The sequence below is a fragment of the Drosophila erecta genome, unplaced genomic scaffold (genome assembly GCF_003286155.1).
Source record: "Drosophila erecta strain 14021-0224.00,06,07 unplaced genomic scaffold, DereRS2 tig00000152-arrow-arrow-pilon, whole genome shotgun sequence".
NCBI classification, from domain to species: domain Eukaryota; kingdom Metazoa; phylum Arthropoda; class Insecta; order Diptera; family Drosophilidae; genus Drosophila; species Drosophila erecta.
The window spans coordinates 211,835-236,801 of NW_020825211.1; the positions used below are offsets into that span (position 1 = coordinate 211,835).

The following is a 24,967-nucleotide window of genomic DNA, read 5'->3' on the forward strand; positions in this document are numbered from 1 at the left end:
CTTTTTGTTTGGTTTTTTCACAATAGTTTTTGTTGTTTGTTTTCTCACTTTTTAAGAATCTTTTTCTTTCAAAACAAAAATAGATTAAAGAAAAATATTTTATATAATATATTTTTTCTCTTTTTGCTTGTTGCTCTCTCTCAAGTTAATTTAAGAAACAATTAATCAAGTTCTTATTTAATTATACAAATTTAAAAAAAAATAGTAATTATATAATAATAAAAATAATAATTATAACGGGGGAAAATGCAAATAGTTGTTTGTTTTGTTGTAGTAGCTGTTTTTGTTGTTTAGTAGTTGCTGATGTTGTTTTCCAATATCTAATAGTAATTCGTTCCGTTTTCTCTATGAATCCATTGGGAAAAGGAGAAATGTATATTTTCTATTGCTTCTGTTTGGATTTAGACATATTTTCCAATAGCTTGATCCTTTTATGTGCTGATTGTCCATATAGATGTGGTCCTAACCGTGTTTACTTGTTATCGGTAATACACTTCATATTCATATTGATGAGTTTTGTGTCTGGTTAAATTTTCCATTGATTTTTGTTTCTTGATTCTTCTATACAAAAGCTCCGGGACAAAACGGCGGTCAAACAAAGTATATTCATTAAACTTGGGGATCTTCTCTTCAATTCACTTAGGAGGCAGGAAGTTCTTATGGGTGGAAAAGGGTCGTCGCTGGGGGGATAGTAGCAATAGGCTTTGCCAGCGACCGGAATTATATTTGTTGCTTCTTCATCATCATCATCAGTATCATTATTATTTGCTCTTGTTGTAGTTATATCTGTTTCTTTTTCTTTCTGGAGACTCGGCTCCCTCCCTATCTCTCTCGCACAATCGATCTCTAATCCGGCCCGTCCGAAAGGCAATAGCTTTACATGTTCTCGAACTGATCGACGCGACGCTTTGTGTTGCCCTTGCGGATCTCTCGGAGCGTCTTGTACTTGTCACGTCCCTGGCGAACATTCTCGCGATGGATCTTGTCGTTTGCCGTCTCTTTCGTCTCGTCGCGAGACTGCGCCAGATCTTGCTTCAAAGCCTAGAAATGCATTAAATTGTATTGTTACTTCAGACGCTTTAGGAACTTGGCAAATCGATTTCGAACCCACCTTGAGCTGATCGTGCAAGCGCTCGTTGCGCTCGGCCAGCGTGCGTCTGTCCTCGATGGGATCCTTGATATGCTCGTCGGTGTCCAGGTCGCGGGACACATCGCCACCGGCGTCGCCGTTCGTCAGCTCCTCCTCGTTCTCGTTCTCATCCTCGGCCACGTGGTGGTGCTGCGGCGTTGTGGACGCGGCCAGCAGAGCGGCAGCGGCTTCAGCCTACAAAAATGATAATATTCAGTATAAGGTTGAACACGCAGGCGAATCAAGACTATATTAGTTGGTTTTCGGTGCCAACAAATAGCAAAAAGTGTACCGCAATGACCTGCTTGCGTCGGGCGTCTTCGACTTCGTCCTGCAGACGCTTTGTCTCCTCGTCCTTGGCGTTGACCTCGTCCTGGATGCGCTGCACCTCCATCTGCTTGGCCATGATCTCCTCCTCGAGCTTGAGCTTCTCGACGGCCTCCATGTTCTTGGCCTCCTCGAGGCGCTGCAGCATCGCCTGCAGCTCCTTCTGGCGCAGCTCCAGCTCATCCTTGGCGGCCTGCAGCTGCTTCAGCTGCTCCTCCAGCCGGCGGATCATGTCCTGGGCCTCAAGCAGGTCGCGCTGCGAACGCTCCATGTCCTCCTGCATCTGCTTCAGCCGATCCTCGTACTCCTGCTGCTTCTTTTCAGCGCGTTCCCGTGCGGCCAGCGCCAGCTGCAGCTTCTCACTGGAAAGCGGAAGATCACCGAAAGTAAGAATGTGAATGCTTGCATGAATCAGAGTCAAAGGACCAAACGGACCCGCCACTCCGATCATTGAAACTCATGATATGTTTCGGGTCATTGAAACGTTGGAAATCTGTACTAACCGTTCCTGCTGTTTGGCATTCTTCTCCTCGCGCGCCTGCGCCTTCATCTGCTGCACATCGATGGTGTCCGGCTTGCGGCGACGCATGTACAGCTCGTGGTTGCCCATGCAGAGGGCCAGGATGCGCTTATTGATGCGGACACGCGGGGCAAAGAACATAAAGTCCGGAGCCTTCTTGTCGATCGGCTTGATGATGAACTTCTTCTCCGAGAAGGAGATGTTGCGGATCTCGGACCACGGGAAACCAATCTTCGGCGTCAGCCTGTCGTCCTGCTCGTAAATGTTCAGGCCCAGTGCGTCCACGCCCAGCCAAAGATCCGTGCCCTTCTTGTTGCGGATCTCAAAGTAGTTGACGCCATACATCTCCAGGTCCTGGGCGATCTTCAGATACTCCATCATGGCGTCCTCGCGCAGCATGCTGCGGTGCTCCTGCCACCAGGTCATGATCGACTGCTCCCACTCGTCCTTGGACATCTTGTGCTGGTCGATGACGCGCTGCGGCAGCAGCCGATCGTTGGCCAGGAAGCCGGCTGTGTGGGTGGTCTTGTTGTGGTCACCGTGACGCGCCTGGACGGCGTACGAGGCGAGCAGCACGGATGTCTCTGGCGGACAGTAGATCTCGTCGGTCAGTATGGCATTCTTCACCTGCAGGTAGAACAGACGCAGGGTAATGTCCTGAATCAGCTCCTCGGCCACATCCTCGGGGTAGAATTTGGCACGGAATCTAAACTGCAAGGGGTTCTCCTTCTTCACGTCCTGGTTCATCACCTGTGCAAAGGCAAAACATTTCTCTATTAGATGGAGGCTAAGCAGGAGAGTTTATAAACTGCAAATGGATTTGTAAACGAAAATAAACAATTGGTTTTCCTGATTCGATAAATAAATAATAAACATCGAAAGTGCATTCGTCTGAGTGTTACCCATGTCGAAAACGGCATTGATCCAGTCTGTTTGTTGTGGTGCAGCATTAAATTACATACAGAGATTGCATTTATTAGTGAATTTAGTCTCTAACTTGCTAATTAACTTAAGCTAAGCATTCAGCGGCGAGGCAAATACGTATTTCAATTGGCATTTTACGGGAAAATTGGGTCGTTGTGGATTCATGATCTAGCTGGTACTTTTTGGAGTTGTGGTTGGGTTTTTGCTTGGCACATATATGTTCTCGATCTCTGCCCACCATATCATCGGCGTCGTCATCCTCTTCGCTCGTCTCTGAATGATTTACTCCATTGCTGTCGGCTGTCTTTTTGTCCACATACTTCTTCACACGCCTTAAATATTTTATGGTCTTTATGGCCGGCGATTCGGGCTATATTATATACCATACATTATATTTATAAATATTGTGCACATGCATCATTTAAATACACATTTAAGCTTTACCCCAACTTCAATAGAATCCGACTTATCGCTCACCTTTTTGTACAGCTTGATCCATGTGGAGTCGCCCTTCGAGTCGGTGTACTGGAGTCCGAAGAACCAAACCTCCCGCAGGCCGATCGTCTTCACCACCTGGTCAAACAATTGTTTGCCCGTCGTCGTCGACTGGATGGCGAACTCCAGCTCCGCGTCCATTGTCGTGACGCGCACATTTAGCTGAAATTAGTAGAGACAAAACAATGCTTATTACATTTCCCATGAATTTCAATTAAATCCTTTAAATGGAGTTGGACAATAAGAACAAAGCTGTGCCTCTTAGAGCAACTTCAATGTAACGAATGCTGATTGAAGCAATTAAACCATTTTAAAAGAGTGATCCACTAATTAAATGTGCTTCTGCTTAAATAAATATAAACTTCTTTCCTTTGCTGAATTTTTAGGCAACTCATGAAGTAAGCTAAAAATGTCATCCATGACATGGAAAGCCAACTAGATCGTGAAGTGGATTACATTCAGCCTTTCGCATGCGCTCAAGCCAAAAACTGGAAAACATAAATTGACACCTATCGATGGAGAGGGGCATCGTGCAGAGGGGAATGCCCACGATTTGTTTAGGGGTCGATGGATTAACGGGATTTGAGCGGACCGACAGACGGACGGACATGTGAGGAGGGCACGTGCCAAGAGCTCCCATTTCGCTTTGGAGGATTGGATTCGATTGCCACGACTTGCTTGCATAAGTCGGGCTTTCGACTTAAGCACACACGTTTCAAATGGGTGAAAAATGCTTGAAAAAGGGGGGGAAAATGGAGAGCAAAATGGAAAGAGGGAAAATGAAAGCGGGCCGCAGTGAAAAATCACGCTTGGAAAACAGCAAAGCAAAAATCAATCAGGCATGACAATAGCAACAAGCTGAAAATGACCAGCTAGATAGTGGAAATGAATGGTGGAAACTACAGGGTGTGAGGTGTTCCCAAACAGACCGGATGGCCGGACCAGCCATTGGTAATCGGTAGTTATACAAGAGAGAGCTTAGGCGCTATCTATCCCACTGCGCGTGTCACTTGACCAACTTCCAATGGGACAGCAACTGTTATGAAGAGGTGGAAAATCGAGGGAAATTCCACCCACACGAACACATCACATGTCAACTGTACTAACTGCAGCACGGCATTGCGCAATCGCCCCATTTGGGTCAAAGTAAATGCGATCATAGATCATATGCACCCCAAACAACAGCCTATATAATAACTATTCAGATCGCCACTTCTTTAGTAAGTTAAAATATTTAGAGGAATTAAAAACAGCCCAGATCCTTGATGAACATTCGAGAATATATTGAATAGATATCCAAGTTACCAAAAAGCTAAGGCAGTTTTAAAAATTAGTCATTTCCTAACAATTATTTGTTAAGATTGATTGAACCAGTTCCAATTTAAAGGCCCTATGAAAATGCGATTGTTTTGTTACCATATTCAGGGCATGGGAAAACAAAATGCGGACCCCCCAAATTAAAATTTTGAGCTCCCCTGACGCAAATTTCATCATTTTGTTTGGCTTTGTTTGGTTTTAGTTTGCTGCTGGGCTCATTGTTTTGTTTTCGCTTTCTGCTGCTGAATGCAAATCAAACGTGACACAATGTTAGGAAATTGAAAACGTTTTTCATTTCAATCCAATTAACGTTTTTAGGTTAATGCAACCACCGTGGTTTCTGTTTTCGCCTGGCCACCAAGAATGAAAAGGGAAAAAAACACAGCTATTCACAAAACACAAACGGAAGTTGGAGCATAACCAGTTTTTCGAAAAAAAAAAAAATAAATAAATGATTTTGACTTGAAACCACAAAAGTGCAGCACACGAAATGGGAAAAAGGGCGCTTTTCCAGCGTGGAAATTACTGAGTAGTTTTCAGTACCGTTTTCCGTTTGACGCTGACTCCGCCGTAACGCGGCAAACGGACGCGGCTGTCGGATACGACGACCATTTTGGGCACCGAAAACGGGTTGCGCAGTAGCTTTTGAATTATTACGCCTTTTCAATGCAAATCTCCGGCTGGGAAATGTATATATTCTTGAGGAGCAAACTCCGCGGGAAAAGCAACCGACAAATGCGACAGCACGATGGCAAAAGCGGAAAAGCGGAAAAGCGACGATTCGATTCTGTTGTCCAGCGGCAACTGAGGAAAATGGAAAAGTCACGGCACGTTTTTAAATCGCCAACTGAGGAAGGCAAGCGCAAAGGAAAATAAATGTAGAAAATGGTAGAAAAACACTGGGAAAGCGGCGTCGGCAGAACGCAAGAGAAAAGCTAAGGGAACACAACAAAATGGAACTTCATTGCTGCCCAAGAAAATGGGGGAAGCGAGTGGTTGGATTCACACATTACTGTCCGAGTCATTCGTTGTCAAGTTAATATAAATTGCATGTTAATTATGCATCTAAAATTGGACAGCAACGACCATAAAAAGGCACTGGCCAGACTACTGACCATAGAGGTCAAATAGGTCTCCAGAACGAGAGGAGTATGCGAATGCAATAGGGGTCAAACAAGTAGTCCAATAAAAAGCAGGCGACGCAGGGAACTTACTTTCCTATAGACAAAACAAATGGTAGAGCATAGTTATTTGTTAGGAAGTACTTCGTGTATTTTTGTAAGCAGCTTTGTTCACTTAAAATGTGTCCAACAGATTCCCGAACAACTAGTTAAATTATTAGTCGAACAACAGCGTTAAATCAGTGCTTTTCTTGAGGCACTATTCATTTGGCCAGCGCTGTGGCCGAAGAGCACGAGAGAGCGCCGTAGAAACCCAGCCCCAAGGTAGGCAAACAAATCAGCGTCAATCATACGACGCGTTGGCTGTCAATTCTGTTTTATTGGTGCCGCTTCGGGCCTCAAATAGCAATTAACCCCTCCCCCCTCAGATATCAAGCTATCCAAACACACCAATAAACATCTACGTATGGATGAGGAAAAACTATAGCGAAAAAGGGAAAGTTATGGAGAAACCATTCAAGCACAATTTCCCATGTGCAACGAATGCACTGGACAGAGAAATTTCCGAAAAAAGGGAAACGGCTTCTTAAACATAGACTGTGAACCAAAACAAAACCAAGTCAGGGTGTAAGTCACCTAAAATCACCATCGAATCATGCTAATTGTATCATAAAATCGCTTGAACACGTGATTGTGATGAGGAGCCTATAACAGTAGATCCATCAACAATCAAGTTACCGCAAAAATGTCATTAGACCATGGCTGTTGATAAGAACTTTTCCGCCTGCCAAAAAAAAATCAAAACATGTCAAACCGAAATTGGCAAATATCGGGGGAAAATGGTCTACTGGTCTACTATCTGTCATATCAACGACTTGGACATCTAATCCACTTTTCCCGTCTGTGTATCTGATGATATTTGTTTGGCAAATGTCCAAGAATAAAATAAAACTACCGACGTCAACAGTTTGGCCAATATGACGTCTTTACATTTTCGCCTGGCCATCCCCCAGGAAAATTTCTATTAAAAGATGGGATTCCTCTGCGCAATTGACGACAATTGAAGTTCAAGTGCTTTGATAAGGACACAATTTCCGATAACTGACAACCTTTTCGTTGTTATTTAATAAGTAATCTTTAATAATTTACTAACTTCGCTTTGTTTGTCATATGCTAGTGCAAAACGTTGGCTTTATCAGATTCGTTTTTGGTTTCTTCTTGGGAACCCAGTGATATACCATTATAATGGAATATTTTGGGTTTATTATAATACTGCCTAATTATTGGTTACCTTACCGCTTTTGGAGACATTTTGTAGCTTCGTGTCTTGTCGTATTTATCGAAACAAGATGTTTTCTTTCCAGTGTTTTATCGTCTTCAATCCTTGCTGTTTTAGTGCTGCAATCTGTAAAATAAAATTAATAAGCAAAAGTAGTAACATGATTAATATACAGTAGTCACTGAAGAACGGAGAGTTCTGTTCAAGTTCCACTTATTTATCACCAAATATTGATTATCTAAAACCTGAGACATGCGTTGTTTTAGTTGCAAATCAAAAGATCACGATGTGAATGCAAAATTTCTTGCACAATTGGCACTCTTTGTATAATTTGTGAACACATATAATAATAGAAACCAACTAACATATATCGCAGCTCGACCATGTGGTTATATCTGGTATAGATTTATAAGTATTTATGATTTCACCTGGCAGTTTGACAACAAACTGCAACCGACACTGAGCACCATAAACATTGAGATACAGATACAAATACAGATACACATTTGAGTCCATATTTATACGTCGCTGGTTACTTAACTGATATAATGTATCTCAGCTGGATAACTTCCTAATGGCCAAACGGAAATGGTCGTGTTTATAGATAGGCAAAGTCTGATTCACCAGAATAAATACACAACAAACGTTGTATTGTTTACCAGCTAATAAATTATATAGTATTCATTCATTTTGAATAACACACTTTTAATGCCGTAACTGTTCACAAGCTGAGGCTTTTCCACAGACAGAAAAAAACTAAGAATTACTTATTCTAGGTAAACGATCTTTGCCTTTGGAAATAGGCCTGTTTACATTCAATAATTAACTTTTTTGCACTGTGGAGTACTAAACACTTAAGGTTTAGGTCTAAAAGTTTGCTCTTCACAAATTTGTCAGCCATAATTTGGCTTTAAAGCTAAGTGTTTGCTTCTCTATTTGGTGTGCACTTGATATTTACATTAACGAATGGCGAAAAGTGCTATTTTGAGAGCATGGAAGGCTGCCGGCCGCCCCAAGTATGAATATCCAATTAAATTTGACACAATTGACATTTCAACTGCTCCCCCCAAAGGGGAGCTGAAGGTGAAGGCGAAGGGTTCAGGGGGCAGCGAGTTCGGCGGTTCACGTGACAAGCCATGACGTCAATGGACTCGAAATAGTGTTGCTTCGGCTTTGCTTTTTCGGCGTATATCTGTTCTCTGACGTTCGATATTTCTAAGGAAATGCAAATAAATATTCATTAGCTGCAAAAGATATAAGTTCTTTTAGATACTCTATAGACTGGCTTCGTCGGTTTCGCTATACATTAAAGTACTATAAGCACAAACTATTCAGCACTCATATACAAAGTATGTGATCGATAATACCGATACATTCGATAAATTTAAACTAGACTTTAATGAATATTTTTAAAACAGTAGTATCAGTGTTGCATCTGAATACGTATGCCACCATGTCCATTAGCAATCTCCTAGGGTATAGTTAGCTGGTTCCCTTGGGATGGCGACCCCATAGCTCCTGGTTTTTGCTTAAAAATATTATTCGAGTTGAATGTGGTTCGGTTTTGCTGAAATTATGACATCACGCCACATTGATTATCGCCACTGCGTGAACTTGAAGAGGGCTCCTCGAAAAATGGAATGAGCTCATGCTTCTGTGCTTGGTGTTTGTGAATGGGTCGATTGGTTTCTTTTTTATTCGAGCTTCTGGCCCTGGTGAATCTGCTTATCAACGCCCTCGGTTTCCTTTCGACTGATATCCGAATCGAGCGCAATCGTGTCGCCAACTGAATCAGAATCGGTAATTAAGTGCATCCTGCTTCTTTTTCTCTGCCTTTTTTCACATTTCTGTTTTTTCTGCTTTTATGCATGTATAGAGAGACCGTGGGGAACGCTTAGCGTCACTTCCTCTGATTGCGATTTTATTTTATTTAATTTAGATTTTTTCCCAACGCTCTTGCTCTCCCAAAGGTACATAAAACATACTACACACACTACTTTGATCGTATGCCGCTGTGGCGGAAATGATTCGGCAAGTTTATCCGCAATTTATACAGAAAAACGTTTAAAACTTTAATTCAAAAGCCGGTGTAATAGCCACTCACTGACGGGAAGACTTTCAAACGCCTAAGTTACAATTTGTTTTTTTTAAACTGCTTTGCTTATGGTAAAATGTGTTTTTGTATTAAAATATATTTATTGAATTTTTAAGATTATTATTATTTTAGATTATTTCCATCGCTCTTCCCACAATCATTTACTCGGTTTAAAAACAAACCGTTGCGTTTGCATAACTTCAGTTTCCCTTTTCGGAAAGAGCCTAAAGATTACCCGGTGGAGAGCATTGTTTTGTTTATGTTTAATATCCATTAACTACATTAATGAGTTCAACAACAAAAAAACCAAAATGTTGAAAAATCGAGCCAAAGTAGAGACGGCAAAAATCACGTTTATTGTTTGACCACCGGAACCACATAAAAAAACCGAAAAAAAAAAACAAGCACACACACACTTAATGAGAGGGAAAAACTGTTATTGCGTATGCGCAACGCATTTTAAAATCCATCAAATAAAATGAAGTCAGAAGAGGGGTAAAAGCGTACTCCTCCCGCAAACTGTAGCTTTTACTTTTCTTCACGTTTCTCTAAAAACCATCATAATAATGAGCTTTAAATAAAATGATGTCTGGCCGGAGCACTTTTAATTTCAACAATTATTTGTCTTTTGTTTTCTGGGTTTTTCTCTTCGTCTCTTTTCGTGGCGAGTTGATTTTCCCTCTCCAATAATTAAATGCGCAACCGAAGGCAATCGAGCGATCAGCCAAAGCAAACTGACCAAGTAAACTATATAGGATATATGTATATGTACGCAGCACCAGTTTATGAATGGAATTGGAAATGGGCGGCAAAACAAAGCGAGTAAACACAAACCGAGAAACAGCAGGCAAATCTTAATTACATTAGAATTTAGTTTCCTTTTTTTAGTTCAACATTAATTTAAGCCCTCACAGCTGTTCATTAATGCTTATACAGCTCCAGCAAACAAATAGATCAGGGAACAAAGCAATTCATCAACTTGGCGGCAGTTCTTCCTTAAAAAGAATTAAAAGAACAACATTGTAAGGGGTTTAAAATAACAGATACCTCGTAAATTAGGCCCATGCTTAGGAAATATTTATTCTTGGCTAGCATTATTTTATTAGGCATTTGGCAAGATTAAAGTATTCACATTTCGTAATTCGTTTCGTGCTCTTATCAAAGTTTAGTCATATCGATATACCATAAAATCCCGCATAAAATTTCTGATACGTAATCACAGTTTATGCGAATGGTGCCCTAAAACACGTATACCCTTTGACCAAAGGTGGAACTCATCAACTTGACGTCAATTTTGCTCCCAGAAACAAAAAAGGTGAAAAATTAACTTAAACACAAATTAGACAGAAGACATAATAACAATTATGACGATTTAATGAAGCAAATTAGGCTTAAATGTTCTAGATAGCAAAGAGCAAACAAAATCGCGCACGTAAAGAAAATATATGACAGCGGCCAAAAAGAACAACAATAATAAAAGCCCACATGGAGTCCCCAAAGAGGGGGAACTACAGGGTATAGGGGCGGAAAATGAGACACCTCACGAAGGGGGAAATGAAAACATCAGCGATGCCACAATTAACACAGCACGCAAATACATTAGCCATTCGCTCGCACACACGTTTCCCCCCGATTTGCCCCACTGTTCCGGCCTACGAGGCCCACTGTCCATGGCATTCTGTCATGTCTGCTTTTTAGTTCCTTCTTTTTTTTTGTGAAACTGCCAACTCACAAGAACAATTAGTTCTTTTGTGTGGGGGATTTATTTGCTTTGGTACTTTATTGGGGATTATTAATGATCGAATGACTGCGGTGTTTTCAAAATAGTTTACCAACACTGAAATTAGTGAGTGGTTGGCAGTTTTCAATCAAAATCTGTCGGTTTTTAAAAGTTTAACATTTTCAGTTTCAGTTTTAAAGTTGTCTACTCTCCGAGATCAAGGTTATGATATATGTAGCTGAATGACTATCATCCACTGGATGATGAGCTGTTTCCACTCCATGAGGCCAAGCACCGTTATGCAACCAACCACCCAATCCGCACCCACTATTGATGGATAGATTGCCGTTAATTGTTTTTGTCAATTGGCGACGTATCGCATGCAAAACACACGCAAACAAATACATGGTCGGCCATTTGTTGAATCGTTGGTTTGTTGGCTTATCTAGCTGACAAATTTGGCCCCCGATTTTCGGGGAAGGCAAATAAATGCGACAAGTCAATCAATGGAAAGTTTTTGCGCGAAGTAATATACCAATGCTAATTCATATATGGTGTGTGCATAGGGTTACCCTGAAATTTTCATTGTTATTCGAATCGATAATCTTAATTGGATCAAATTACATAAGGGACATGAACCTTATCAGCACTGGCCGACGAACGATACCAATTATATTGGAGTCGGACATTGAGCACGTTCGGACTGGAACATGTCATTGTTTTACCGCTTTGTTGAAAATAAAATTTAATTGCCACTGTGCTTTAGAGGCGTCTGCTAGATACATAAGCTATATTTGTAGCCCCATCTAAATAATATACGTATATATCATAATAAAAAATATTTGATGGTAAGTAAGCTATTTAGCCAGTATCAAACCAAAGTAAAGTAAAAAAAAAGTCACACGTTCAGTAAACGAAACGCATTCCTCAACCTCTGATTTTATTTATCTGCTTTAGACCATACTGTACAAAGTACGTGAGTTGTGTTGGATCATAGAAATTGGTTAATGACTTTCAGCTTCTGCCAAGTCAAGGCAATCGAATTAAACTGCACACGATTTGTGCTCTTTGAAATGTGTGTTTTACAACACGTAGAATAAGCTGGTAAAAGTGGTAATAAAATCAAGTTAATGTTGTCAAAGCCACTTCCGCTTGAGGTAACAACAGCGACTCATAGCGACCCAACAGCGTTTACAATGAAATCATGTGCATATCTTATCAAACTTCACAAACACACTCACATACTCAAACGCAGGGCAATTGGCCTAAAAATATTTTATTTGCCTCAGCAAACAGAAAAAACGACTAGACAAGAGCAGTGTGGAAGAAGTGTGGAACGGGGGAAACAATTAGGAATTGGCAAATAGAGACCCAAAACGGAACCAACTCCTGATAAAAATGGGGGATATCATGTCATTAGGCCACACAAAACAAAAAAATAGCAACAAAATAAGCACTCTGAAAAACGGGCTAATAAAAAATTGAATGGAGCCTCAGACATACACAATTGGGTCGCATGTTGACAAGACATCATCAGCAATAATCAACCTCATCGAATCGAAATTGATAAATAACAGGTTGTTTGCCACATGCCACAATAAAAAGGATTCCCAAACACCGATTATTATTTAAGGTTTTTTGCAGAGACTGCCAACAAAATATTTCCATTAGAATTAAATTATTTACTTGATCATGAAACTCTAAAGTACTAAATTGCGCAACAAAAAAGATAATTGGAATGCGAATGACATAAATATAAAAAGATTACCAACACTGTGTCACCCCATAACCTTTAGTGTTTTAGACCACTAAAGTTTTACAGGACTAAAGTATTGACACAAACACATTATCAAAACACAAGCTATTTGGCCAATACGAAAACAAAATTAGTTTTGAATTTAAGCAAATTACCCAACAAGTGCTAAATGTGCCAATTAGCCGCGACAAATTTTAAAGTACCATAATTATCGAGTAACAAAACCACTTGACATTCCACAAGCTACAAATCGAATATTATTCATCGCTAAATTCTCAAACTACTAGTCACAAAATAAACAAATAACAAACCAGTTACCAGGCAACAACACTCAGAGATTCTTCAATAGGCGGTACTCAGGTACCTGAGCATGTACCCGAAAATCAGGTACAGTCAGCGCACGAGTATGTTAACACGTTACTCATCCGCCCCGTTGCCTGTATTTTAGTTTTATTGGGCCAAAGCTGCGCCCACCTGTTGCTCTGTGCCATTTACGGATATTTGGCATGGCTAATGCCTTCGTTTGCAGTTCGGCAATTACTATTTAAAAGACAATGTGCTCGGCAATTGTCAAATAGATGGATAAATGGGGTTTCATTTCTTGTTGTTTTCATTTTCGGTTTCATTTTTGCCATATAGATAGTGTGTGGAGTGTGTTATGAAACGCTGACAATTTGCATGCACTGTGCGACGAGGCATGGTGGTTTATGATGCAACCAAACCAGCTGTTAGGAAGAGAGGGGGGTGGCAGGTGGTTGGCAGGTGGTTGGCTCCATCTGCCATTAGTTATTTTTATGTCCGTCGTCCGCATATTATTTGCAACTTATTTATGACTGACAACAACGAGGCTGTCGCTGGCTCGGCTTGGCTTGTTAGCTAATTTCATTTCATTTCAGTTGATTTCGGCTCCGCAGCTCGAGACTCAAACACTCGTGCAAATATTGCAAACAATAGCTATAGCGATAGCGATGATATGAAGGTACAGATATATGGAGACAGCCTAAAGGCTGAGGAGTAAATAATATGCGTGACATTGGGTTTTGAGGTTATGCATACGTTAATGTGCAGTCCCAACTTCAATTGTTGTCTTGACTTTATTAGTTTGCCGACAATGAGATAAAACAAAAAAGTATAATATAAACGGAAAAAAATAAATACAAAACTGATAAATACATAGAAACTTCTAATCTTTGAGTCAAGCAATTAACTTCGTCTGTTTTAGTGAGACAGTTGCACAAATGCTGTAATAGACGACTTTCAGAAAAGTTGATTGCCATTTATTTCGGTTAACAAATGACTCACATTTAATTATGCAAATTAGGTGACTCAATTTATTATTATTATTACTTATTTGTTTACATTTATTTTTTAAATGGTTTACAGTATCTTGGAAAAACTGAAATGTATACATACAATTACCGTACTAAATGTTTACCCTTTGCTATTAGTGCAGTTTAAATAAATCTAAGGATTTCGATGGTGATAAATTGATGACAAAGCTGCCAGAAATACATCAAAGTGCCCAATACATAGTCACCAATTCCCCATTGACCAATATTTTTCTAAGAGTGATTTATATGCAGTCCACAAAGTACGAAGGAGAAAAAACCCAGAAAAAACACACAGGCCATTAACAAATAAGCGTTAATGAAAATGTGCACACAAGCAAACAGCCACACTCAGCATCACACACACAGCTGCCATTAAAACAACATTAAAAAGTAAAACAAACAGCCATGGCAACTAAATTTTTCTACTTTTTGTTTTCCAAGTCGCCGCTGGAGATGATTACATTTCGATAAAAAAAAAACCGAGGGAAGTGCGACAGAGACGGTAGATAGCTCAATGACAAGGTAAACACACGCACACACACACACACATACGGCTCAGGTGACAATGCAGGTGTGTGCAGCAGTGTTGTAAAGAGCTTAGGTGCGGAAGTGTTGATTAATTGCTGCACATCCGTTGTTAGATAATCATCCGATCATAGAAAATAATACGTTTAGGTGCAGCCACTAGATTTTTAAGGCCATTTACAAAATTTCGAATCTAAAAGTACCTCTTTTTATTTTTCTAACATTCAAATTATAAAATGACCCCACATTTGCATTATTACCAACAATCGAATTATAATTTTCCTTTACCAACTTAATTTGAACACCAGTGTTGCACAAGGAGGTCAAAATATTTAATATTTCACCTTCATTTCTTTATTTCCAATTATTTTCAGTGCCAAAAATATGTGTGCATAATTGCCACATGAGGCAAAATTATCTTTACTTCTCACTTATATTTGCATTTCATTTCAACCCACAACACTTTGTTTTACCTTTAATTTTTACCCAAATAAGTGGCGTTTCTTGGTAAAATCTTGACACCACCCGACACCTGAGTCATAGAAATTTCAATTGGCGTTAAATTTAATTCGACGCAGTCCCACAACCGCATTTTTGCCTTGGCAATTGAAATCAAGTGTGGCAGAAGCAAAAACAAATCAGAGAGCAAACCAAACAATCAATTGCACAATTAGTCATTTCTTCAATTAATAATTCACTATTTTTAACTGTGCGCCAGTCTATGATAAGGTCGCCAATGATGACGATTATTAACTTCAACGATGATGGTGAGCTCAGGTTAAAGCAATTTGAAAAATTTAAGTTATTATCGCCGCTAGCTCAAACACAGCATGAGGACAAAACACTTTTAAAACACTACTAACAGCGACATAGAATAGTTCGCAAATTGGCAATTGAAAGTTCAATAATATCATAAAGCGAAATGATTGTTTAATATAGTTTAATTGGAAATACGAACTACCATTGTTTGCAGTGCATACCATGAGAAATTTATCGCACTTAACAGCAACAAATTTTACACCTTGAACTTTGACGCAACACGAACGCTTCAGCTGCGCTGCCTCAGTCGACGTCGTCGTTTAACTTGAAGCTCGAGTGCAATATGTCTGGCGATCTTTCAGGTATACCCCCTATATGGCCCGCCCCGCCCCCTGCCACGCCTCCTCACCTTCGTCGTACGTGGAAACGTGCCCATACATACCCACCAGCAACCAGACAAAACCCTCGCACACAGGGGCACATGTAATTGAAGTATTCGAAGAGCAGCAAAAAAGACGTAATAATAAAAACACAAAAAGGGGGTAAAAAAAAACCAAAAGACGACGATGCTGTTTAAGCTTGTCTTTCAATTTTTGAATGTGTGTGCATTTTGTGAACAGCAAAAAAGAACAACTCGAAAACACGGCAGTAAGGGGTTAGGAAGCAGCGACTACCCTGCACGGTGAAATCTATATCTTTGGCATTGAATTGTATCTTTAAGATTAAGGCATTACAAAAACTATTACCAACACCAATTTAAATATTTGCAAGGCTAGCTTCCGTCAGTTTTTTCTAGATATTCAGAGATTCATACGAGTATCTTGTATTGATAATATTTCTCAATTAATGTAGCTTTGTGTTTTGAACACCCCATTAATACCCTAAATCAACCTGTTCTTCATTTTTCAACCCAACTTTTTGACATTTTCAGCATGAATTTCGTGCTAATGAGAACTACAAACAGGAAAGTTTTTTTTTTTGTTTTTACATTTTTCGGTCTTATAATGCAAATGAGTTGAAGTTATTGAAAATCAATGAAGCGTCATCAAATTGTTTTTAGAACTTTCTGCTCCACAGTTAGCTGACCTTCAGCGCTGAGCACAGAGAATTCTCCCATTCAGTTGGCTATTTCACTTGGGTGCGGCCCGTAGGAAAACAAAAATTAACAACTTTTGGAGGCTGCGAGAGTGGGGGACAAAGACAACAAAAGAAAGCTGCGGAATTTTAGCAATGCGGCCAACGATAGATGGCCAATGATCTCGCCCTCCGCCACCGCCTCCTCCTCCTTTCTCCCACCAAATGAAAAAGCCAGCTAGACGGCAAACAAACCGCTTTTTCTTCAGCTCAAATACACCATTATCACTCAACAGGTGGCCTTTGGATTTCATGTGGATTTACTAAACGAGTTTCGACTTTGCCGTCCACTACTCACAATGTAATTAGGCACTAAAAATACCTAGTTTGCTAAGATATGCAGAAATTTGCACTTTGAGTTGGGCATTATTTGAATAGAAGAGTCCACTCATGTGCCTCTAATAAATAGCCTTTTAAAAATTACCGTTTTCATGACTGTATTTTGTGAATTTTGTGAACGCGGCCAGCGTCGGGTGTAGATAAAAAGATAAAATTAATTAAGCACATTGCACAGAGTGGCAAAAGCAAACTCCAAAAATATAAAAAATGGCTTAATAAAATGCTGAAAATGTACGTTAATGTGCACTACTCTATCATTTGAGAAATTAAAAAGCGAATTTAAATGCATTGAGACACGCGCGCAAGTTGCCAGCGATCATCGCATGTCAGGGGCGTCCGTCCCCCTCTATCACTCCTTCCCCCCTCCCAACACAAAAAAAAATAATATTAACTACCCGGATTAAGATGATGTTACTGGTATTAAGTATTGATGTTCGTAGGCCTTGACTAAAGAGCGCTGAATACTGGACTATAAGGATATCAGCTTTGAAAGATCCCCAAACCCTTGCTGAATTATTTGAAAACGTTTTCGAAAACATCATAATCGATTCGAGTAAATGGCCAATTATGTTGCCATCGATTTCTCGGTAAAACCTTATGCAAGCGGAAGTTGTTCCTCGATCGACTTCCATTTTGCCACTAATTTGGCATCGATTGCATTTCACGACAGTCCATATAGAGGCGGTTGGATCTCTTTCCTGCCCACTTTTCCGGCTTTCCGCCATCGCAAAATAGCAGTTAGTTTTGGTTTTGGTCATTTACACTGTCCACCAGTCTTTCAACTTGCTTATGAGCGGGGTGCCAAAAGGGGAGGCTGGGGATGGGGTGTTAACCCGCTGCCAGTGTGGCAGTACAGTGATGCCTATCTTGGAGGACTCTACTTACTCGGGCCTAAGAAATGAATGCAATACATGTGAGAAATATTTTCATCTGCAAAACAAAATGGATGTAACCGGCAAACAATTTGATCACATCATGCATAAAAGTAGTCTCTGATGGTGGGGCGAGTTATCACTGTACTTGCTGACGCCTTAGCTGCTGGTCAGAGATTTTGCTGCTTCTCTGCGCTTTTGTTGCTGCCTTTTAGAAAGTATGTCAATTTAGAAAAGCCGTTGACTGTCCACCTCTGGTCACTCACACTGGCACACACCGACACTCACACAGGTGCACACAAGCACGCGAAACACACAGCTTCACACACACACAAACCAACCCGCACACACACCTGTGCAGGTGCGCTTAACTTTAGTTTTGGGACTTCAAAAAAATGGTTGTCTTTGAATGTTGAAAATACCAACCGCAGTTTGTTTTCGCTTCTTCTTGCTTCACGATTCTTCTTCTTCCTCCTCGCGTTGGATCAACACTAAAGAACACACGAAAAAAAACGTGAAAAATTGCGGGAGCGACAAGGAGAGTGTGTGTGTATCACAACGACAACAACAACATTAGCAACAGCGGCACAACGCACACAACGAAAATCAGTGACTGCTCAGAGAGAGAAAGTAACGTCTGCATGAAACGAGCGCGCCGTCGCGACTGTCTCAGTTTTTTCGCAGCCGCGCTTGACTGCCGCGTCGCTGCCGGCGGCGGCGCAAAGAGAGCCGTTGCGGGAGCTTAATCTCGCTCCCGCTCTCTTTCCGACTCTGCCTGCGTAAGCAAGTTAAGCAAAATTTTATAATGGCCCTGCACCAACAGCAAAGAGAAGAGCTTTGTTCGACGGGGGGATACCCTGTATACACTGGGCGAAATTTACATAATCGATACAAATGCATTTGTAAATATATAGATAATAGCGATGAGCTGCATAAGAAAATGAAAGCGAAAGGTAACCAAATGACTAAATAGCTATCCCATCCAGTGTATGTTCACAATAATTATTTAAGTAATTATTAAGAAATAGAAAGATAAGAAAGATAAGAAGAAATAAAGAAAGATAAAAGACCATATCTGAGAATATTATCCGCTCCCGTAATCAATTCGGGTCAGTTGGACTACAGGTTATTGAAAGAACATCATAATGGTTGCATTGTTTTGCTGATCCACCGACCGTTTTTGCAATCTGCGACTCTAACCGCCTGGGTAGCGTTGCTTTCATGATATAGTAAGTTGATCCCACGCAATAGAAATGGAAATAGAACTTAAGCAGTACCAAGAAGTTGGCAAACACCGAGTCAGAGCCAGCGGTTCGTGTTCCCGAGTACCAAGTGTAACCGATATCAGATGTCTAGACCTTGGGCCAACATTCCGGCACTCGCAAGCCTACATGCCAACATTTCTATGTACTTACAAACCTACAGAACAGTGCGATATGAGCACTCCAGGGCTTAGCCAAGTACAGTAAGCCCTCAAGTGGGTGAATTCGGAAATACAAGAACCTCTTTCGAAGTGTTTACTGAATAATCGATGGTGCTAGCGCTGGTGCCTCTGAAACTCACTATCGACGTTATTATTTTTAATTTTATAAACAAAAATTAAATATTAAAGTCTAATGAATTAGAGTGATCTCTGGCCAAAATTTGATTAATCAGACCAATAAAATGTGCCAACAACCTTCATTAAAATGCTATCCATTCTATCATCTTCATTTTTGGGATATCAGCAATGCTCTCAGAGCCAAAATTAGACATTACGTAGCTCCTGAAACGCGAAACATGCTTGACAAAAACAAAAAAAAAATAGTTTATCAACTTGAGAGTTGATAAAAACGAAGCAACAAATACGACAAAACTGTGCAAACATAAATTTGTCTTATCACTCAAGTTGGCGGGTAAGCAAAATAAAAAGGGTAGAATTTAACGAACGTTCACAACGACTTCAAATAAATGTTCAGCAAAATAATAATCTTATACTTAACTTTGTTTTACTGAACAAAATCTGTAAGCCTCTTAAAAACATTAAAAGCGAATAATGTATTAAGGTAATGTACATATTAAGGGGTTGAATTACTCCTTATATTTATTATGCCTAATCTAAAGATCTCAGAATCTTAATGTATCACTCCTAAAGTCTTTAACTGATCAACAATGATAAATGGCTTTGAACTTTCCAGAATTTTTTCTCAGCCATTTCTCAGTTTTAACAAAAGCGACAACTCCTTGATGGTCTTTTTTATGTATATTTTTATTTTTCGAGGCCTCTTTCACTTTCAAAAGCACTTAAACAACACACAAAAAGCAGCAGAGACCAGATGAAGAAAAGTAAAAGCCCACGCAGTGTTGTGCAAGTGAAAAAGAGAAAGATAAGATATGAAAATGCTTAAATGGAGTGCGAGAGGGAGGCGGAAAAAGGGGCGGGGTCTGGAGGTCGCCGGCAGTAAAGTACAACTATCCAGAACGGCCAAGTGGAGCTTTCAACTAACAGATACTCTTCTTTATGCTACTTAACGTTGCTAACATTCAACCATGTTCTGTAAATCGTACAGAACATACTCATTGATCCCGAGTTTCTGGTGTGCGCTATTAATTTTAAAATAAACACATTAGAGCTAAAGACCGCAGCAGTTGCCATCCCAAAAATCAGTTGTTTAGCTTATGTAAATCCCGAGATTTCCCAAGTTCTTAAACTCCAACGTTGAATGACCCAGTGAATATCCGGTCCTCACATATTTATCTTTATCTACAGACTTAGCTCGCTGCATTCTCTTCTGACTCATTGCATTGATTAATTTTTCTCGCGCCGCTGCTTTTGGATAATTGGGTGAAGGGCGGGTTAAAACTACTCACTTGGAAAACTTTATGATTTATAAGAAGGCCTGGTGGTTTATATAGAAAAATCGACTCTCTATTGACTCTCTCTTTTGGTCACTCCATCTCTCCCTCCTACTCCCTTCTCTCTTCTTTCTCAGCGGCGGTTGCTGAGAAAAGTGCACGTAGCAAGAGTCCGAAAAAAAATGAGTAAGGCCAAAAGAAGGAGTCAAAACGAAATGCAATCGGAGAGAAATAAAAGCGAGAGAATGCAAAGATGATCGGTAAACAAACAACAAAAATTTGAATTTTATATGCGATCAAAAAAAAACGAGTCACGCGGCTTCACAACCAGTATTGCCAATTCTGGCTAAAAATTTTTAACAACTAAAAAGATGATTGGAATATTTTGGAATAAAAAATAACTTGCGATTTGAAATCGCAAAAATGCGATTTTGAAAGACAATTTTTAAGAACTTCCCAGAAACTATTTATAATGTATAGCTTTAAATATGCAAAAGGGTTAAAGAGGGGGTGGTCATTCAAGAGCGCTGAGCGTAACAAGTGTCAATTTGATCAGGTGGCAACACTGGAGAATTTGAAAGCAACTTTTTCCCCATTACGTAATGATCTTTCTTCCCCTCTCTTTCGTTCGCTCTTTGTCCATCTCTTTTGCTCTCTACGCGCTTAACTAGTCATGCATAGCAAACACACGAACAACAACTCGTTTTGGTTAATTAACATAAAAAACGGTACAAAAACAACAAAACGCCGCACACTTGTTGCACCCAAAAAAAAGTGGAGGAAAATAAATAAATGAACGAAAAATTAAAAACCGACGCCTGAGCAAACAGAAGAGAGCATTTCCAGAGAGCGGGAGAATTGGTGAAAGAGACGGGCAGATTGTGGAAGAAAGAGAGGGGAGATCCTTTCCTTTTATCGCAAAATTTCAAGTTCGCAGACAGCTAAAAAAAAACAACTGCAACCGAATTGCAAAAATAAGCAATTGCCTTCAAAAACAGTAAGTACCCGAGAAGTGGAAAAATAATACGAAACTTGGAATTTTCAATATAACTCAACATTACCATATTTCTAATTAACAGGAATTCAATTATACATAAATCATGAACTCAACAATGACACGGATCCTCAGACACGGATCCTTCCTTAAATTGTCTATAGCACTCGACGATCGCTGTACCGCGATGGCAATTCGGTGTGCGCCCTTCTGTTTTTTTTTCTTTGAATAAATAGGTACAAACAGACGCAACCATGACGTCAGGCGCTTTCGGTTTCTCGCGCGCATTTCGCCTTTTGTGTTCGTTGCAAATTTTGTGTATTCAATGTCAAAATCCATAGCCCGAAACACGGCCAAAAGCCATTCCCAATCCCCAAAAACAAAAACATGACAAAAAAAAAAAAAAAAAAACAAGCTCCAGCCAGACAATTGTGGGTGCCATTTGGGGATGGAAAAGTCAGTCAACTATGTCACGTGGATCTCGAAATGTGTGTAGATTCGTGAAATGCATTAGTTAGCTTTTGCTGAATCGGGTTCAAAATTTGTGCCGTATCGGTTATGAATCGGTTCTACACCGATTGAGCACTTAAGTGAGTTACTAACACTTTAAACTCGAACATTCTATGCAACCCAGTTGAGGTAATTATTTGAAGCAAATCGTTAGTCATGCTCCCAACTGGATGATTCACTCATTGATTCATTTGTTGATCACCAAGATCCTCACGCTACCATCTTTAGATTCAAAGTTTGGGTGCTTTTTACCTGGCTGGGCGAATCGAGAAAGGAGGTTGGCAAAGGAGGAGAAGTTACTAACCAAAATGGCAACACAGGCGGTCTGAAAACCGGTTTTACTTTCGTGTTCAACGATTTTTCTCTTATTTCACTTTGTGAGCGCATCAAAAAATAAGCTAACAAAAAAAAAAAAAACATCCAGTCAAATTCAAATGTGCTAATTGAGCTAATGGAGAAAAAGTTGACCATTTTCCAAACTATAAATCAAATAATGAATGGTCGCGCAGCAAATTCGAGTGCCAGAAAGAGAGGAGTGTAAACAAAAAATAAGGCGGACAGCATCCGCTGCCAATGGCTGTGTGTGTGGGTGCGAGCGAGACAGTCGTTAGCCTAGTTACGCCAGCGGGATTAATGGGTATCAGGGGTATATCGCCAACCCATTGGTTAATCATTTACCGATGGAAAAATACGATTTAATCTTGATAATATGAACAACTTTTTTCACTGCTATTGGATTATTGCACCTCTCCAGGGTATTCGATAATCGCATTAGCTTAGGCATGCAAATTCGTATGGCTGCTTATTGGACTCGATCGATTTCCAGCAACTTGTTTCGGCATACTGAACAGCCTTCATTTGAAAAATGAAGAAGCTGACAACTTTGTCGCTTTCTCAGTGCCACACAAAACCGTTACAAATTGCCCGTGGTATTTGAGAGGAAGAGGGAGACGCCGATAAAGAGGGGCGGGGAAAGATATGTGATCAATATACGACCATTTATTAAGAGATCACACTTTTCATTTTAATTTTTACGCATGTATTTTCATGAATGATTTGAAAATGTCTATTTCTTTGCAGCTTTTCAATGTACATATTTTCAATGTGCAAGTGATCTTCAGTCTGCCATCTTGCTTGTGGTGGAGTCTGTTTACATACATACATTTATATGTATATGTGTTGAGGCCCTGACAATGCGCATACATGACAAATCACAAAAGAAAGCAGACATCGGAATCGAACAGGCATAAAAGCAGCCTGAAAGTGTCCCGGTTCAATAATAATAAATAATCAAACATGATAAAAAGGGGGCAGTGGCAGAGCAGGAAATTCTAACAGCTCTTCGAACCCGTATTAAGAACGGGCCATCAAACTACTTCGATAGCGATGAGCTTTGGATTTCGAGTTAGTCATGATATCAGGGTAGTGATGAGTTCATAAAAGGTGACTACGCACAGAAGTTACCTGGGAATCTATAAAACTCAAATGATAACTCTAATGATAACGAACAAGAAGTCATTAATATAAATAATATTAAACTATCATAATTGCCTTTTCAAAATACAACCAAAATTTAGAATAAATGTTTTTTTTTTGTTTGTGCAAAATATGCTAGCTATTTTCTGGCTACTTTAGTAGTCATCTCCGATCGCCAGTTAATCTGGTTGGATGGAAAAGCGCCTTACGCAGTTCCAACTGGAAGCGCTATATTCTAACTGGAAAATGCGACTTCATGCTAATGGGATAAGTGTGCGAAAGGGATGGAGCGAAGGAGAGGAGACAAGGGCGAGACAAAGGTGAAAAACTTTGGGAAAAACGGTGGTTGGAGTGGCGGCTGCAATTTTCACACGCTTTAAACACACACACACACACGAATTTTGACTTTGAGCAGCTGCCCAAAATATTAAAAATTCACTCCCAAAATTCTAGCGCTTTCTCGCTCTAACCCTATTGACTATTTAACCGACTTTCAGAGGCTTTCTGTGAGTGCGAGAGGGAGGCAAGATAATTGAATTTACTATGTATTGTTGCATTGCCATTTAATTTGAAAAGTGGCTATTTATTTTAGCTGTTTTTTAATGCCGGTTAATGACTCACACTCCAATCACTCCTCCCCTCTCTTTCGCACACACACTGCCACATACCGGTATTTCAGCGTTTGCTTTACACTCTTTCTTCGCTTGTTTCACAATTCTTTCTCATTATTTAGAGTAAAAATGACGAAAAAATGAAGACAGTTAAAGTATGCAAAACTCACACACACATACAAATGCAGAGCACTAGTTGTTTTTGCTTGCCGGCAAAGAGAAAACTTGTGTTTTTATTATTCAGCCGTTTTCATATGTTTTCCTTTTAGTATTATTTTTGCACACACGTTAAAAAAATTGAGTTCTCGTCGTTAAGCAAATCGTAACACGAATAAAAAAAGAGCGGACAATAAAAACCGTTTTTTTTTCCAACGCTCAACTTTTGCCGGTGTGTGAAAGTATGCGTGTGTGTGTGAAAGAGAGCCGCGTGCCTGGGTGTGTGTGTGCGCTTGTTGCGCTTTTATTTTGTGTCCTGAAATTTCGTAGTTTTATTTTGATTTTCACTTACATTTCGTTTCTTCTCCAATTGCCGCGTGTTTTTCGGAGTCTTTCTTTGTTTTCCTGTTGCTTCGCAAACGAAAGGAAAAATCAAATAAACGCAAAAAAAAGAGCCAAAACGAAAAACAAAAGGAGATGGAACCTAAGTCGATACTATCGCGGGGAAGGCTGCCGCAGTGCATATCGTCGATCTGGTAATGCCGTGTAATTCGCATAGCTTAGCGTTGCCACTGTGCGCACCATTTTAAAAGTTCATTCCTAAAATTAGTTTTCTATTAATTCTTTCTTTTAATTTTTAAATAACTTTCATATTTATATTCGTAAATATTTGCATGCACAGTAACAGAAATGTTCTCTCAAATAAATAAAAGAAACATAAAATAAAACCAACAATAGAATT

The 24,967-nt window shown here is 39.9% G+C and overlaps 1 protein-coding gene across 13 annotated transcripts; it reads right to left on the reverse strand.

The window, feature by feature from the left end:
• Nucleotides 1-280: 280 nt before the first annotated feature.
• On the reverse strand, nt 281-24,763 carry LOC6549941 (moesin/ezrin/radixin homolog 1). 13 transcript variants are annotated; one of them, XM_015155592.2, is made up of 8 exons: nt 18,240-18,329; nt 18,070-18,134; nt 7,130-7,238; nt 3,378-3,557; nt 1,960-2,726; nt 1,431-1,818; nt 1,112-1,324; nt 281-1,041 (listed from the first exon to the last, which is right to left on the reverse strand). In XM_015155592.2, the coding sequence occupies exons 3-8, from the start codon at nt 7,142-7,144 to the stop codon at nt 877-879; spliced, it is 1,728 nt and encodes a 575-aa protein (XP_015011078.1). In that variant the 5' UTR covers nt 7,145-7,238; nt 18,070-18,134; nt 18,240-18,329; the 3' UTR covers nt 281-876. The 13 variants fall into 13 exon arrangements, with proteins under 13 accessions (XP_015011078.1, XP_026838546.1, XP_001977399.1 ...); XM_026982745.1 differs by having other exon boundaries at nt 1,422-1,818; XM_001977363.3 differs by lacking the exons at nt 7,130-7,238; nt 18,070-18,134; nt 18,240-18,329 and adding exons at nt 2,879-2,905; nt 3,139-3,270; nt 5,256-5,502.
• Between the last annotated feature and the right edge of the window lie 204 nt (nt 24,764-24,967).

Excerpts from the sequence above, each read along its gene's own strand:
- LOC6549941 (XM_015155594.2), bottom strand. The coding sequence starts at position 5,324 with ATGGTCGTCGTATCCGACAGCCGCGTCCGTTTGCCGCGTTACGGCGGA. Across the intron at positions 3,558-5,255 it reads TCAGCGTCAAACGGAAAACG|CTAAATGTGCGCGTCACGAC; the intron begins GTACTGAAAACT and ends TACTAATTTCAG. Across the intron at positions 1,325-1,421 it reads GACGCAAGCAGGTCATTGCG|GCTGAAGCCGCTGCCGCTCT; the intron begins GTACACTTTTTG and ends TCATTTTTGTAG.